Genomic DNA, 17,829 nt, shown 5'->3' with positions numbered 1-17,829 from the left:
GCTGGGTCGGGGAAATTCGGAGAAAGGAAATATACGCGCGGCCGGCGCTCCTTTTTTCACAGATGTCAACAGCGAGCGAAAGGCACCGCCGACGGAAAAGTGGAAGATGCGACACAACACGCGGAGGGATGATAGTGGCAATAATAATGGCAACTATATGCATTCGAGGGTGCTGAGAAATGTGCATTGTAAGAAATATGAGCGCGGTGCAGATAAATACGAGTGGGGTGCGGGTAACGAAGTCATGCCTTAATGGAAGCGAGTTTTCTTCCTTTGTATGCTCAAAAGTCGTGTGCATTCTATCATCAAGTCAATTTCGCCGACTCGTCTGCTCACTTCCACTTAAAACGCTGATGCTGCACCACTTTTCCTGTGTCTCACAGCAGCTAAGAGATGGAAAACGCTGCTGCATCTTTCATACTTACAATGCGCTCTTCTGCAATGCCAACTGCACTCTTCTTCTTGCTCGTCGGCGGTTTAAAAATAGCAGGACTGCGTTTCAACGAGTGGCACGTCCTCGCGAGTTGATCAACTTGTTCAATTTTGCATGCGCATAAACAGTTTTGTCTTCAACATCTTTTCTATCTGCTCTATTTCTTGAACTAGAAAAATAATTTGTCCTTTTAGAGTGTGGACGACAACTGAAACATGTAACTAATGAATTATAAAATGGCTCTGCAGTGAAATTTTTTGAAGAAAAAAAACGAATTCCACGTTTCCGTACTTAACAGCTCGCTGTTTAGGCCCCGAAGGCCTCATCAACAGTTAATTCCCTTCATATAGTCAATGATAGTTTTTCTAATGATTTGCTATGAAATGACCTCTAAATTAATTAATTTTCTGGTCCAATCATAGTTGATTACTGTTGTAAATAGGCACCGAAAATACGTATTTGATCAACTTAAATACATTGTCATTAATCGCTAGAATTCTCGTTAAAATAAACCAAATTACTTATTTAGATTAGGAATTTGATTACTTTCCTTCTAGTACGTCCGTGATATCGTTTTTTTCCTTTTTAGAGGGCGACACAAAAACAATCTATCCAATTTCGCAGCGTTCTGAAAAGGTTTGAATAAAGTGGATAGTAAAAAGTTGTTTATAAATTTTATTATCTTTTTACTGGTGTAAATAAATTTACACCCCCTAATACGCTCGTAAAAAGTACAAAATTTGTTTCAAGTTTTTTGCGGCTCGTTGTAGGCGCAAAACGCTGCGTCGTGGAAGTTGTGTTGCGTGCGGGTCGCATGAAATCGAACCGAAGCTTTCTTACTCGTGTTCCCTTCGAGGCCAACATACCGCCTTATCTGGCAGATTTTCTCGAGCAGGCCATCATTTGTGCGTTTGAGGTCGTCGACTTGGATGCGATGCCGCTCGGCCATCTCTCTTAGGGCCAGCCTCATTTCGCCGTTCTCCTTGTGCAACGCAGCCAATTTCTCGGCGGCGATCGCAGTGCTTGCCCTCTGCGCGTCCTCCAGCTTCTTAATTGTCTGCTGCAGCTGTATTTTCAAGCGACCGTTTTCGGCTCTAATTTGCTCCCGGTCGGCGAAGGCGTCGGATAATCGTCGCTCGCTAATTAGCTCTTTTTTCCTCAGCTCGTCGGCCTGCGATTTCGCCGCCGCCGCCCGTCGCCTCCACGCCGCCAGCTCCTCGCCATTTTTGCTTCGCGCCTCCTTCCAGGTTTCAATTTCCTGTACCAGCCTCGCCGCTTCCTGTTTGGCCTTTGTTAGCTGCTCTTCCTTCGCCTCCATTTTTAATTCGCACTCATTTCGCCTGCGCGCCAAATCCTGCCTCAACGCAGCGTGGCGTGCGTCCGCCCGGCCGCACCGCTCCTTCCACTCGCTTAGCTGCTCGAGTGCCTTTTCCAACTTTGATTTCAACCCTTCCTCGAGCCACTTTTCCTTCTCGAGTGCAAGCTGCGACTGCCTGCGCGCTTGATTAACGGCCTCTCGATTCGCTTTTTCCACGCAATCAATTTTTTCCCGCCGCAGCGCCTCGACGCGTGTCCGCGCGTCTTGCAGCTCCGCCTCGCGCTCTCGCAGCTTGTTTTGCAATTTCCGCGCGATCGCCCTGCTCTGCTCGAGCAATTTGCAGCTCTGCTCAAGCCGCACCGACGACTCGTTCCGACTTTCCTCTAACTCGTTTTTGCTCTCAGCCAGCTCGCTGCGCGCCTGTTTCGCCTCCGCCCGCGCCTCTCGCACCACGTCCGACGCGTCCCGCAGCTTTTTCTCCACCCCCTCCACCTCCTTCCTCAGTTTCTCTTCAGTTTTGCGGAGTGACTCGGACAGCTCGCGTACTTGGAAGTTTTGCATCTGAAACTGGCTGACGGCCCGCTCTTTTTCCCGGCGCATATGCTCCAAACGCCTCCGACAGCTAATCCCTGTTAACAAGCGCAAAAGCTCCAGAGCAAAAAGCTTAATCCATATTGCAAACAGCTCACAGCTTGAACAGATTGCTTATTTTATTAATGAGTAAAAATTTTATTTCGGCTTTTTGTAATGAATCATAGAGCCCCAAGGAAATTGATTTAAAGTTTAATGCTAGTTTTTGTTCAATCTCTTAACGAATGTCCAGAATATCTCGTGTTGAAAATTTTGACTGTGGCTAAAGATAAATACTGAGAAATATTTTCTTTATTTTTTATAATTAATTCTTTTCAGCAATATAAAAAGCACTACAAAAATTTGTGCGCGCCCTTCCCGGTCTTTGGACAGGGATAAAAATAGCAAACAATGAAACATTTCGTTGATTAAAAAAGATAAAGATCGAGTGTACAACAAACACATACATTTTTCTCAGGATTTATCGATCTATCTTATAAAAATTGCATTCAAATCAAATTGAATAAAGATTGAATTTTAAAATAGAAGTTGATATATATTTGCAAATAATCAAACCTTAAACGGTCAAATAAGAAAATTTCCACCACTTCACATCACGACAGGATACACGTCAAAAATTCACCACCATATAAAACAAAGAATCTCCATGAGCGTTCTTTGTTTGAATTACATTTTGTATGTCTCCACAGAATTTTTTTCTGAAAATTTGCAATTTAAAATTCAAAACTGGCATTGTTCCCTAGTTTCTCTCCTCATTTTATATTTGTGTACCTGCACACTGTTTGTGGGACAGGCCGGAGAAGTCCCCAACGACGTCTAGGGATTTGGTCACGGTTATTGTGGCAGCGGGCGTGCTGTTTTGCAGGCCCTCCGGAATGGTGATCACGGTCGTGCAACGGTGTGGCTCACTCTCCACTTTCTCGCACGTGCAACTTGGTTCGCTCCTCGGAGGCCAATTGTCGTCGTCGCTCTCGAGCTCGTTGTCCAAATCTGCGTGGTTTGCCTCGCTGCCCGAGCAGATGGAGAGGCTGTTCTTCATTTTGGCGATGACGCTGCGACACTCCATGTATTTTCGGTAGAGGTCCGTGATGCTGTCCAAGTAATTCATCAACAATTTTGGCTATAGTTTTTTTATCTAACTCAAACGATACAGTCATGGAATTTACTTTGCAACAAACCCATGATATTTTGTTGAAAATGTAACATTGGTTCTTGCATGCCACTTCAACAATTGATAATGACTTAACCACAAGAAACAGTTCATAACATTGAGCAAGAATCAATGACCATGCTAATGTTGGAATTCAAATTTTGCACTCCAAAGTTTCATTATTTCTACTCACAGAAATATTGCACATCGCACAAACACCCAAATTTTCACTGTAAAAATAATTTTTGTCCTTTTCTTGCAAAGGAAATTTGAGTTTGGTTATTGAACTATTGTGCGCAATTTTTCCGTTACCAATAGAATTTCTCTCTTCAAGATCTATCAAACGCGGATTGTTGCGGAAACAATTTTTTTTTTATTAAAATTAAATAATGTTAATACTTAAGCTAGCAGATATCACTCGTTATTTATATATTTGCAAAATCATGGAAACTCAGTAAGCAGTGTTTAATTATGTATATGTTTTGGCAAAAAAAATTTGGTGTTCTTCTTTAATGGGGGATAATTTCGGCACACAAAAAAACAATCATACTATTCATTATTTTATACTTTACAGCAAAAATGGTTAAGTCAATAATTTTTTATGAAATCAAGCAATCATCGATTTAGAATTTCGAATAAAGAAAATAGAAATCCACTGCGTGTTCATTTATTGAAAATTTATTTGTTTGAATATGTTTTTATGACAGGTTTTATTTTGACTCTACAAAATCAAATGATTGAGGATTAAAAACGACGTTAAAACAAAATTAAAAATTGTTTTACCATTTATTTTAGTTTGCTTTTTGTAATTTTATTTATTTGCATATTTTACATATAAATATTTGATTTAACCAATTATTTTTAAAATAAAATAATTGGTTAAATATCAAGTGGTGTGCTTGTATTTCTTAAATTAATTTTAAATTTATACATTTATTTTTTAAGAATTTTTTATAAATAACGCAATAGATGATAAATATTAAATAGGACGTATTCATAAAATCTCGATAGTGTGAATGATATCATTATACTCTGAATTATCATCGCGGTTTGACCTCTCTTCAGTTAAGATTCAGTCTATGAACACAAATAATGCTCTCAAAATTGACTGGACAATCTGTCAGAACGAATCGGCGATAAAATTGATTTGGAAAACTATTATTTACAACGAAGAGGAGTCCGTTTCTTCATCCAATTAAAAACTAGATACTTCAGAACATGGGCAATGAAAGCACCGCTCAGCATGAATTGAGGTCTGGTAAATGCTTTCCGCGCTAAATACATCTGAAGGGTCATTAGAAACTTTGCATTTACTGCTGCCGAGTATTTAAACTGACGTTTGCACACATCCGGAATTAGCTCTCGAAAATCACTAAACTTACACTAACACACACACAACCTGACCTGCGTGGCAAGGCGAACGAAATTACAGCCGCTTTCCGTTCCGTTCCGTTGTACTGCATTACCTATGCTATTAGGTTGCTGCGCTTATTGTTACTAATGTGATTTCGTCCCCAAACGCACACACGCGCGCGCTGGATGCGATAGCGCCATCGGCATCACATGCATGACGCCAATATGAATATGCAAATGGGCGCGATCGCACTAATAACATCCGAGAGAGCAGAAATTCGCCACCTGCCCGTGGAAGCAGCGCCGAGGTGAAGCAATAATTGAGCATCGGAGAGAAACTCAGATGCATATAGCCACGGCTAAATTATTCATGAATAAGATGTATAACCCCGGCGCGCGTACTTGGAGGGAAAAAAACGAGGAATAATCTGCTTTCATTGTGTGGGAAAAAGCGAGGCAAGTGCCGGCCGGAGTAGTTTGAGTTTCGTGCTGCTTCTGCTGCCGCTGCTTGTGGAAAAAGCGAGGGTTTAGCAACATGAGAAATTCATATTCCAGCAGATGGATAAAATATGCATGGGCTTCTCTCGTGCTGTTCTTTTTCGCAGAGTTTCTCTTCCCTCCGCTTGCCGGACCTAATGTGAATGTGGCGAGCCGCGAGACGCACCGAGAGAGTGAGCGAGCGATTCCGGGTCCAATTTTATCCATGCCACGCCTCGACGGCGCTGGACACTCGACGGCTGCCTCTGAATAATAAATAGGCCCTTCTTAGCAACGAGATGAGATCTTAAAGAAAGAAGAAAGAACACCATTGAAATGGAGCCACTCTGTTCCCCTCCGTTTCCTCCTTTTCTCGCTGCAAAGAGGGGCACTTAAGATAGGCCGGGCGGATTTAGCCTTGCGGTTTTCCTCGACGGGGAAAATGATTTCGAGTGTCACACGCCACACGCCCACGCAAGGTGCTCAAAGTTTTGAAACATTCGACTTTAATTACTGCCAGATGGTTTTCTCTGCGAACTTATTCCAACTTTGCTGCTAACAAGCGAACGTTAAGGGTTCTATGTTTTGGTTGGTAAATAATGTTTGTATTAGTGTATCCTGACCAGATACGTGAACCAAGTTCAGTATTGAAATTTTCTGTACAAAAATTTTGACGATGGACATATATAGCCTTATAAATTTTACCACTTATATTTCAAAACGGATACTAAAAATGTGTATTTAATTAGAAGAATGGATTCGTGGGTAGTTTCAATATATAGAAAAATAATGATGTTTCCTTATTAAGGGTTTGTGATGGGCTCTAAATTGTTTATAACCCTAAATTTTAAAGCAAAGATAAAACTTTTTTCTTAAATTTGATAAAATTTCAGATACCGATTCTCGTGTTGATCAAAATTTCTTGCAGTTATTGATACACCCAACAAAATAAAATTATTGACATTTTTCCATGTGTTTAAAATAGAGTTACAATATTTGTTGATCGGCTCAGAAATTTTGGTGATTTCAAGCAATTGTCAAACTAATAGTGCTTTTTCCAGCCAAAGTCCAAGTTTTCTACACAATTGTCTCGTCAAATAGTCTACCTCACAAAAATTGGCTTCAAAAAAATTTTATCTTAAGGCATTACCTGGTTAAATCTCAAAACAATTACATTATTTAAGATCCCCAATGCTCACTGATGTCGTAGAGTTAAAAATACTCCTGCTTGGTTGCAACAAATTCGCCAGGAACAAAATGCAGCATCCAATAGGAACTTCCTTGTCATCAACGTCTTCCAAGTACGCCCGCAGGTAGCATTGTTAATGCAACAAGCTATTTCCGGCGAATACACGCAGCCAACCACCCGCACATCATTTCGTTTGTTTATGGGCACGGGGAATTTTTCGACACAACAATTTCGTATGCAAGCAAGCGGGTTTTCCTATTACGTTTGATGACTGAGCAAACATTTTTCGTTTTCCGCTTAGCTAAGCAAATCGAAAGCAATGTTGTATAAGCTATGCCGGTGGTGTAGTGTGTGGCATGCCGAAACAAAATATTTCCTCCGCCATGCAGCCGTAATTCAAACACAGCCGGCGCAATTTATTTATCCCGCAGTCAGCCAACCAGCGCGCTTGGTAGAGAGAGAAACGGGCCAATTTCGCGATCTGCGCGCTAAATTTTCTTTAATGGTGCGTGAAGGCGTAACGGAGGACGTCGCGGCGCCGCCGGCTAATTACAATAATCCGCCGCTGCGCCGTTAAATGGAGAGCTTAATTCGCTGGTTTCAGATAGTTTACTCGAATGTGTGTGTCTAGTTGAGATTTAATGATGCAATCGTTTCGCGATCAAACCACTTCTGGGCGCTCTCATCGCGACTGCGATCGACTCCCGCGATTCGCTTTATTATATGTATAATTCTCTTGAGATATTTTTAGGAACAAGCTTAAACTGCACAGTTTCCGCGGAGTAAACTGAAGTCAAATATAGCGCACTAAATAATTCGTCTGTACACAGAAAGTGGAAAAGATTTTCTCAGAAAGTAAGCGAGTCTAAAATTAAAATTTGCAAATTGAGCGCTGTGTTAATTTAAAAAGTTGGAAAAGAGACGAAGCCCTGACAGTGCATAATTGTTGTTGCATAGTTGGTAACTTAAGATATAACATTGCAATTTTCATTTCATTTATTATAATTTTCAACCTTCTGTCTATTTACTTACCTTTGTGATTTAATTAATCAAAATGTCTATTGTTTACTCTTAAACTTAAAAATTACAGTCAATTGAATATATTTTTATTAAATGAAAATGAAAACTGGCAATAGCACTGTTCAAAACATGCCTATAAATTTTGCTTGTATTTCCTAAGCATTAGGATTGGACTCATTGAACTCCTTTATTTTTGGTTTTCCGAGAAAAAATACTAAGAATCCTTTGTAAGGGCTATGAATTGAATTGAAGAAAATTATGCAAAGGCCCCGGTAGTGCTTTAAAGAAACTCCTACTCAATTGATATCATTAATTTCGAAAATCTTGTGAAATACTACATTTGAACGATTCTACAGTTCGTTGTGAAACCATATGGGCGGCGTCCCGAACGAACGCAATTAGAGAACTTCCGAAGCGAGCTGCCAGACGTGTCTCATTAAAATGAGAGCGTCACATCAGTCATACGGAATACGGATGATTTCAATTCTTCAAAAGCAAAAGGCTGGCATAAAACACATGTGTGTGTATATGTATGAATGCGACTGTTTCTGCTCACAAAGCGTTTTATTTCATGTTTGCGACGTCGGGCGCTAGGAGGAAAGGGTCCTCGAATCAAAGATGGCATAATGAGATGTATGCTCGGCTTGACTGAGAGAATGTCTGTCGAGAGTCTCACATATCACTCACGGAGCGTGCGTCTGAAGGTTTGCGTTTAATAAGGCCAGTAATGCCAGCGGCAGCCCCAGCCAGCCAGCGAGCTCACCCAATTTTGCTTTTGCTGCGCGCCAGCCACCCGATAACACGCCCTCAGACGCACTATGCTCTTGCTTTTTGCGACACACGCGCTCAGTTCAGATTTAATTAGCTCGGTTGCTCTTCTGCGCGCGAATACGCTCCTAATTGGCCCCATTAGATATGAAGAGTTGGCTGCATTAGCCACGTCGAGTGCATGTTCCAATTGCAGCTAGAATGGCAATACACCATCCTCGCGTCCGCCGTTATGCAGTCGGCTGCACTTTCCACGCCCATTATTACACGCTTGCAATAAACACTTGCGGCAATGCTGCTGGCCGAATAAAAAAATTAGCCGCCAACAGCTAGGCTCCAGCGGCCACTCCACTCGGTGTCTCTGTTTTCCAACCGCCTTTCTGAGAGTTTTCTCTGGAGGCGTGTGCTGGTAAACACTGGAAATATCGAGTTCCACAGCTATAAATATAGAGTAGAGCAATCGATGAGCTATTTTTTCTGAGCCCTACAAAACATTGCGCTATTCGTTTGCAAAAAGATGGATACTATTACTTGAAACTACCTCTAATGCACTACTTTTAAAACCGAAACAGACGGAACGAACCAGAATAGAATCTTAATAAAAAAAACGCAGCAAAAAAATGATTGAATAAAATGGAGTACATTTTTTGTTATTTGGCTTTTTAAATCAGGCCCTGATGAATTATATTCAAATGATACACCTGAGAATTTCAGTCGACCGACTATTGTTTCTGAGCTACAAGACAACTGGCTTACCTTCGCCAATCTTGGAATTCTGCTTAGAAATTATATTTTAAATTAGATTAAACTTGTGTATCTGGAAATAAAACTATACTTTCTGAGGGTGTAAACAAACGATTATGTATAATGCTGCAAAACAATGATTTTTTATACTGTCAGGCAGGTTGTTCGAAATTAAAACAAAAACGTGGCCAGTTAATGAAATATTTTTATCCCTGGATGGTAATTTTTATCCTCTGAAGGATTAAAAACGTTCTCTGGGTACAAGATTTAAAACATACAAATATCCAAAATGCTAATTAGGCTAAAAATATTATTTGAAAAATTTCGTTCCTTAATTTTTCTCTGTGGAAAAACAATGATTTAAGGTTTACATTCTAAATTGAAGCAATGATTTAGTTTCAACGTGCCAACTAATTTCTTCACCGTCAACTCAAGGGTTCATTTCAGGTTGCCTCGAGACTGAGGAAATAAAACTGGCGGAAAGAGCCAATTTTCTCCCAAAACAATACCTGTCGCCTGAAAAATAACAGTGTTTCAGGCATTAGCAAATTACAGGCTGCCACACACAGCGCAGGTCAACAGCAATAAAACTGTTCCGATAAGAGGCAAACACGTGCCTGTGTACGCTGTGTACTACAACCTACACTCTGCATGAAATTTCCAGCGTAGGCAACCTGCGGCACGGCTACACCAAAACGGTTGCATAACTTTGAATCCGCTTTGAATCCGCAGATTTTTTACTAGGTAGCAGAGGATGAAATTGGGAGGGGCGGGCGGGCGTAATTCCGTTCCGGTCTGTAGCGGACAGACTCAATTGAAAAAAGCTTTGGAAAAAGTGAGAGGAATTTAGTCCGGCAGTGCTTAGATTGTAATTGCTGTGGGGCGGCCTTCGGAGCTCTAAATCTGATAGGCGGCCGTGTGCGCATGCAAGCAATCAGCTCGAATTTAAAAAGGATTAGGTCTGGAGTGTGCTGTGTGTGCTTTCCGGCCGACCAGCTGGCAAACATGAATACGAGCCAGCTCCTTTCTTCCCGTGCGCCTTATCTGCCGCTCAGGTCCAACAATCAAGAACGGCTCGCTCTCGCTCGGCTGCCACGCGCCGCACTCTCGCTGCTTTTTGATACCTGGCACGCGATTCGGCCGCAGCTGTGCGCGAGCGCCCTCTCGCTCGGCGGTAGCACCGCTCACAAAAATTGGCAGATTTATTTCAGCTAGAACTTAAGAGGCAGTTTAAATTTTCATTTTATGGTAATGATGCTCCCTTTTAGCCCGCAGCCGCGCCCGCCGAATTTATCGTCGGAGTTGCCGGAGCAAAAAGGCCTGCCTTGTTGAAAGCTCGAGATGGCTTTTTCTTTTACTTGCGCCGACTATTTTTAGTGGTTTGTTCGAGTGTAATGGCCTGGCGGGTGGAATTTAGTTCCGATGCTGTGCTGAATAATGCAATGCGTTTCTTCATGATGTGTGCGATTGCCGTCCTCAGTTTTTTGTCTCATCTTCCGATTTTTAGGACCGTGTGCCAGCTATCGTTTTTGGTGTGTTTTTAAAAAGGAAATATGTTCGATTTTTTCCCAAAGCTTTGACATGATGGCTTTCATTGTTCTTCGTTCGTTTGCGGAATTAGCTATTTGGTAAGACATTTGTAGAAATTTAAAGGAAGTTCGTCTCAAATTAATTTAAATAAAGCTATCCATCTCTGAAAACGGATAGGATGGGTTGGAGTTGTGAAAAATCTTAGAGAAAAAAATATATTTCTCGTTATCTACACGAATATTAGGTTGCTACAAGTCCTTCTCTTATTGCGTCGCAAATATCTCTTAGCAAATTCCAATTTCCCAGAAATTTCTTCGCTTGTGTGAAGCATTTTTATTCAAAGAGTATTATTTCCGCTTCTGTAAAAATTAAAAAATATAATCGTGAGAAATCAGCGGTTCAATCAACGAGGTTTTTTGTAGAACATTACCTTGAAAGTTCAAAAAATAAATAAGTTTAAGTTTTTTAATTTATAAATATGCCATTTTAAAATCGATCAGCAATTATTCTCAATTCATTTTGTGCACGACTGCCATAGTTTATCCAGAAATATAAGGTACTTACTGACGGCTGTGCCTAAGTTTCAATTGCAAATAGCCAATAGTTGAAATTTAAAAAGAGTATTTGTCAAAGTTCAATCATGATAGAGAGCAGGTTTATAGTATGCTTACCTCCCAACAAAACGCCTTTTCCATTTAAAAATAATTTCTATAGGGCATTCGTTGGAGAATTTCTTAAAAAGAGCACGCACAAGTAGCTTTGATCCATCACTCAACAAACACTGAAGTACTTATAAAATGAATGCTGCGCAATTTGCAATTCTACAGCAATGGTGAAATTTTATTTCCATTTTTCCAGAGGCTCGTTATACAAAACATAATGCGGAATAGAAAGTTTAAAGAGGTTGCATTTTAAAAAAGACGCATTTCTCTCCTCACAACAGGCTTACCTGTAGAATAGAGAATTGCACAAATCCGTAAAGTGGACGCCTGAATATAAATATTATGCACCTGAGAAAAATTTTCTGCTCTAAGTCGGTTTGAAAAAAATGTGCCTCGGGATAATTCGAGTGTGCGATACCAAGCCAGCCATTGCTTATTAAACGCGACTCTGTTTGCGAGTGAAATTGCGCTCGTTGCTATTTGCACAGAGGGTTTATTAATTAACGCCACGCGCGTGTTCGCGTCAGTGAGCACCGACCAGAGGCTGCTTTGGCTGATTTTTGCACCGGGCTTTTGCAGGTCGCGACCCTCATTACACGTGCCGCGCAATGAATCCATTGGCCGCCGCTCGATCCTATCGCTGGCTGAAATAATTCATTTTGACACACACGTGACGCATGCGATAAATTGACTCGCCCTCAGCGTGATTGCTCTAATTCGGCCGAGATTGATATCGGTGGCGGGCCTTTGTGACTTTGCCTAAGGTGTCGGCCGGCACAACGAGAGCTCTTTCCATTTTCTCGAATTGCATCTGGAGCAACTCTTGAAATGGTCTTTTCACTATGTAGCAAATGAACAAAGTTTGTTACTGGATATTGCTATGTTTTCATGTATCAAATAGCCTAGAGTTGCACATCAACAATGATTAATATTGCATTACGGAGTAATGTAGATTTTTATAACTTTGCGAGCTCTCTGCGAACGTATCAAAAGGCGGAAGGAAACACACACTGGCCTGTTTTCTGCGAATTCAGCTTTGCACTGTTAGGATTCAATTAGCATTTAATATGCTTCAATTTAAATTAAAAACTGTTAGCCATGATAAAAAAAAACTTCCTCAACATAGAGTTAGCAAGGTACGAAAATTGTAATATAAAAATTAAGCATGGCCAAGGCTGGGTATCTCCCGGGACTTGCAGTGCAGTGGTTTTGCGGTATTTACCAGTTTTGTGCGGTTTCTTTCACCTCATGGTAAAAGTATTGAAAAAATGCCCTATATGGAGAGGAAACGGGGTTTTAGTTAGGATTATGTACCTTTATTACTTTATTAATTCTTTTGACTTTCATCATTACTTTTTGTTGACTCATGTGTTTTTGGACATTTTAAATGTAATTTTTCATGGGCACCAAAAATGCGGGAGAAACTAGCTGAAAAAAACGCAAAAAACCGGGTCCGCAAAATACCGCTTAATACCCATGCCCAGCCCTGAGCACGGCAGGGACACAGAAAATAAATTAGTACATTGAGATAATTTCCTTTGTAGCAATATTTTTCAAATTCAATAAACAATGGGATTTTTTTAAAAAAACAAATGAATTCAAAATCTCAAATTGAGATTTTACAGCAAATGTTCGTGATCCTTGAAATGAGATTCAGTGACATATTTTCTACAGCTTCAAATAGCTGTACTCATCCAAACATAAATTTTTGATTTGAAATTTTCACATTTATGTATGGCATGAGTTTTACTAGAGATCTAAACTAAATGCGGTTGTCTCCCCATATGCACCTGTTCAACTTCTATTGCCCTTGTATTTCCCATTAAATTTTGCGCAGAAATAGAGACGCAAACACGTGCAGAGCCGCACGCAGCAGCTGCGATTGACCGCGTACAGTGCCGATTGATTTGACGTTCATAACCAACCGTTTTGTATGCTTGGATCAAAGGCGCGGCGGCGAGTGGACAGACAGAGAGGATGAATTAGCTTTTCGCAATCGAGAACGCGATGAAAAAGCGGTCGTCGTGCACGAAAGCGTTTTGATGTTTCCATTTTTAATTCCGGCGTGCTGGTGCCGGAAAATGAGCAGCATTATATCTCGGCGCTCTTTTCAGCAGCAGCTTTGCTGGCGAAAACCTTATCATTCGTCACTCATTTCAGCTGCCTTTTTACGACTTTTCACCCATGTGTGCCGCCGCAGAATATGCTCTCTCTCGTTTTTCAGCATTAGCTGCGCTCCATGTAGTGGGATATAGCGGCATTATTATAATGCCTTGCCTCGTCGGCACGCCTGCGAATAGACATTTGAAAAAGTCATTAAACTTTAACTGATGCGAATTGTACGTGATGTGTGTGTGCGAGTGCGGTTTCATTTCGAAAATTCGACCGCCGACGGCTGTGCCGCTTTTCCTCGCCTCCGCGATAATCAGATTCCCTGCTGACGGGTGTGTGAGTGTTATTTATTTTAATTAAAAACACACACAAACACATTTCGCCAGGCGCGCAACTCGGTATTATTTTCGCAACCGCAATTTGATTAGGAGAAGCGCGTGGCGCTGTTCACACGCGCCGCCGCTCGTTGCCTAAACAAATAGCGAGCGAGAGCAGTCCGGGCGGCAGGCGAAAGTTCAAGGGCAAAAAACACCTGCGATTTCAAAATAAACGTGATATCGGGCATTGCAAATCGGAGCCCGGCCTCTGGAGATCGACTGGGCAGGCCGGAGTGGAAAGAGGATAGCTAGACACATACTTCTTGAGATCGCACTTTTGTTTTTACGCCTAATACTTCCATGGGATATTAGGGTCGAGAATTTTCGACGATCGAGAGTATTTTTTTCCAATGCGTCTGAATTTCATTTAGTCACCAAACAAACACAAATATTATACAATATCAAGACTCTGGAAATAGGCTATAAGTCTTTGGATAAGCAAAACTAATCTCAAACTTTCTAGATGGATTTACATCCTGATACAAAAACCATTTAAAAAAATGTGCAAGATGGTCATTTTCAGAGCATGAAAGATTTATCGAGTAATTTTCAATGGTTTTCTGGTGGTTTTCCGTTTATTTTTTTCGAAATCAATAAGTTGCTGTTAGAAATTTGATGGCGAAAGACCGAGAAAACGTAAAATTTACTGTTGCAATTATTCGCTGAAAAATTGGGCCTAAAATCATAATAAACATCCACTTTTTTACAGTCTTTTTTCGCTTTGTATCCCAGATTCGCCAATAAATTTTGTAAAATTTTACTTATCAATTTTCATCCTGTTGAGCTCTGAAGTTTTAGAACAAGATATTTGAAAAAAATGACATAAAAATCAAACCTAAAAAATAAAATTTGGGTAGTGCCTGCTGCAGTGTTATTAAGGGCAAATACCCACAAGATTAATGACCCAAAAATAAAACTAATTTATTTATTTTGTGTCAAAAATCGTCAGTGTAACCTTTTGTATTTGAGCCTACAGAAAACCTTTTTAAATAGCTCTTTGAAAATTAACATGCCTTTGCCGTACAAGAAATTCCATTATTGACAAGGCAATGGTGAGTAGAAAACGGTCCAATCTGCTAATGTTAAAAAATTACCGTTAAAAATTTCCAAACCTACCTACCGGTTTTATGTGTTGTTCCATTTTACACCACTTGTACTACTTATTGGAGGAAACTTTGCGTCGGTTGGTCAGGATCACTTTCTCCTGCAAGTTGCTGCTCAAAATCTCATCTCTCATCTAGCCGACGAAACTGGCGCGAGAGCGAAAAGTTAAAACTTCTCAGATGCCCATCCTGGCTGGCACCAGATTTCCGCTTAATTCATATTTTACACCGCTCCACTTACACAAGAGCGCAACTTCTTAATTATTCTATCCACTTTGTACTTGCACTGGCTTGATGATAGAGCGGGCAGGCGGCGCAGCAAAGCCTCAACTTGCTTGCTCGTTTGCGTCCACCCCATCTTTCAGAGTTTGCAGACTGAATTTTAAGTTGGCGCTAATCACACCGCATGCACTCGAATTTGCGAATTTCACGCGGCCCAACGAACAAACTTTGTTTTCACTTGCTTAATCCGGCATTGCTCCGGGCAACGCGGAATTTCGCCACCGTTTTTCACACATCTCTCCTGAACTCTCCCAAAAGGAAGTAATTTGACAAGTTTGCTAGATAGTTGGTGCTTTAAAGGGCAAGTTCACGTGAGAAATTCATCAATTCGTATCAAGGAATTTACCTCATGGACCTTACTCTGGTTACATTTTAAAATTGCAAGAATCATGTTTATGTACAGTTCAAAAAAGAATCTAAATTTTCGATTTTATCTACATGGGTATTCATATATTAATACATATGACTAAGTTGGTATAAAAATCATTAAAATAAATACAATCTAGATGACATTAGAGTTTTTTAATTATTTTCATGAAGGTATAGAAATAGTTCTAACAATTGTGCCTAAAAACTAAAAATACTGATTCTACAAAAGAAAAAATATAGTATCTCCACATTCAATATTCATATTAAAAATTTATAGGGTTTTAAACCAGAAGAGATCATAATTTTAATATTATTGTTTGGAAAATATGAAACTAGAAAGGAAGAAAATCGGCCAGAAAACCGAATCAATGAAATTTTTTAATATTTGAGGATGCAAATTGAGCTGAAGTACCCATAGACTGATACACGCATTAATGAGACTATTTTTTAATTTAAATGATGAAATAACAATCGTTGAAACGAAATTTTGTGGCTATTCATTCCCTTTGTCAGGCATAGAAATTAACTAATTGAAAAGCCTGCGCAAAATCGATGAGGACTAAATATGCATGATCGGAGGCAAAAGTCTGTGTCGCGGTTCGCAAATTCCCGAATTAAGCCACATACGCCGTTGTTTGTCCTTTTTGCACGCGCACCAGGGAGCAGTTTAACGATTAGCACGGTTCGCATAATAAATAATTCGAGCTCGTCTCCGGTGGGTTACTTATGTTTATTTGGCAAACCGTCCCTCCCTCGCTCTCTCCTCATCATTCGCACCGGACAGGCAAAAAGCAGAGCTTGTTGCCTAACCAGCATATTGCTCTGCAGCAGCAGTCCTCTGTCGTCGTGGTGCTCGTGTTTTGCCGTGTTTCCCTAAAGTTTTTCGGCCGGCTCTCTCTCTACTACACGTCAGAGATTATTTTATTCAGTTTGCTCGCAATTGGCTTAAAGTCAACACGACAAAAACACACACCACTACCTTCTCACTCGGACTAGCTTGCGCTTTCCCTCGACGGACTGCTGCTACTGCTTTACGGCTGAGAGAGAGAGAGAGAGAGAGAGAGAGAGAGAGAGAGAGAGAGAGAGGCTGGGTCGTGCTGGATGTTTTGTTCAGAGGGTATTTCCGCATAGCCAGCTACACGGCCGCATCAAAAAGTATTAAAACTGATCCACGTGTGTGATGTGTCCGGCAGAAGGGAACAAAAAAATGAGTGCTACTGCCTAGCAGTCCACCGACAGCTCGCAGTCTTTTTTCCCGGTCCCCAGAGCTGCTTTTCGCTGGCGTTGCCGCCTCGCTTTTTTCGACCCCAGCTTCCTCCTCCAGGGGACGCTTTAGCTAGTTGATGTATTCTTGGCGGTAATTAGTGTCCAAATGTGCAAAAACACGGGCCAGAAGCTGCTCCAGTCTTTTGACGACTTCTTCCTATCTATCTTGTGAGAAAAAATTTACAGTAGACTTCTGTCATTCGTCGCTTTCACAGCTAGCAACTTCGTACTTGCCTCTCATGGGAGTCTTCTACCTTTTGCCTGTATTCAAACTATTTCTTTGCTAGAACGGAGAAAGTCATAAATTTCCCAGCATGGTAGATGAGATGTTAACTTTATGTAAATTTATGGTTGCTTCCAGTTTTTGGAAGCATAAACATCTCAATTTCAAAGCTCACTATTTACAACAACATCTGCTTAAGATTAAAAAATACACTTCCAACAAACTGCTAAAATTAAAACCGACCGAAACAATTATTTTGTTTAAAAAATGCTATTTAATGAATTTTAATGTTACATATTGAAAGAAATGAGTTCGACACGCATTTTTAAAATATTCACGCCCTTCTCATTGGTTTTTGGTCGATCGTAGAGGATTTGGCCTAATCCGATAAATTATTAATTGGTTAGTACTTTTTTAAAAACAAAAAGTGATAATATCTTTTACAAATATGAAGTCAATTGTCAAGTTAATTAAGAAAACTGTAGCTTCCCTATCATATTTAACAAAAATAAATTAGGCACTTTTAAATTTAACTGTCATTAAGAACTTAGAGAATAAATAGTTGACTGTGGTATACCACCCAAATTAGTCCATAAAAATCTAAATTTATTGATGATACTATGTGTTTTGCCCAATAACGAATAACTCTTAGATTTCTTAAGCAGAAAATCTAAAACTTAAATGTCAAAATGATTTAAAATAAAGTTCTTTTGAAAATAAACTGTTAAAAATCTAAACAGAATAGTCTCAAATTGACAAAACTGTCCGATGTTGACCAAAGAACAACATTTTATGATCCCAATCCTGCTAATGAAGTTACGGCAAAATTTCATAAAAACATCATACACTCAACGCTTAATCA

At 40.3% G+C, this 17,829-nt stretch overlaps 2 protein-coding genes across 3 annotated transcripts in view; one reads left to right on the top strand and one right to left on the bottom strand.

Annotated features, from left to right (window-relative positions):
- The window catches only part of LOC135935522 (nephrin-like), a 206,446-nt gene that overhangs the window by 84,303 nt on the left and 104,314 nt on the right, over positions 1-17,829 (top strand). The window lies entirely within an intron of this gene.
- LOC135945090 (trichohyalin-like) lies at positions 1,121-3,489 on the bottom strand. Its single transcript, XM_065492505.1, has 2 exons — positions 3,114-3,489; positions 1,121-2,380 (listed from the first exon to the last, which is right to left on the bottom strand). Exons 1-2 carry the CDS (start codon positions 3,448-3,450, stop codon positions 1,179-1,181), a joined length of 1,539 nt encoding a protein of 512 aa, XP_065348577.1. The 5' UTR covers positions 3,451-3,489; the 3' UTR covers positions 1,121-1,178.

The sequence above is a fragment of the Cloeon dipterum genome, chromosome 1 (genome assembly GCF_949628265.1).
Source record: "Cloeon dipterum chromosome 1, ieCloDipt1.1, whole genome shotgun sequence".
Taxonomy (NCBI): Eukaryota; Metazoa; Arthropoda; class Insecta; order Ephemeroptera; family Baetidae; genus Cloeon; species Cloeon dipterum.
Note: the sequence above shows the minus strand (reverse complement) of the source record. Positions and strands in the feature narration are given on the sequence as shown.

What these genes read in the sequence shown, in the direction of transcription:
- LOC135945090 (XM_065492505.1), bottom strand. Translation starts at nt 3,450, where the DNA reads ATGAATTACTTGGACAGCATCACGGACCTCTACCGAAAATACATGGAG. An exon ending in GTCCCACAAACAGTGTGCAG is followed by an intron (nt 2,381 to 3,113) that starts GTACACAAATAT and finishes GCTTGTTAACAG; the next exon opens with GGATTAGCTGTCGGAGGCGT.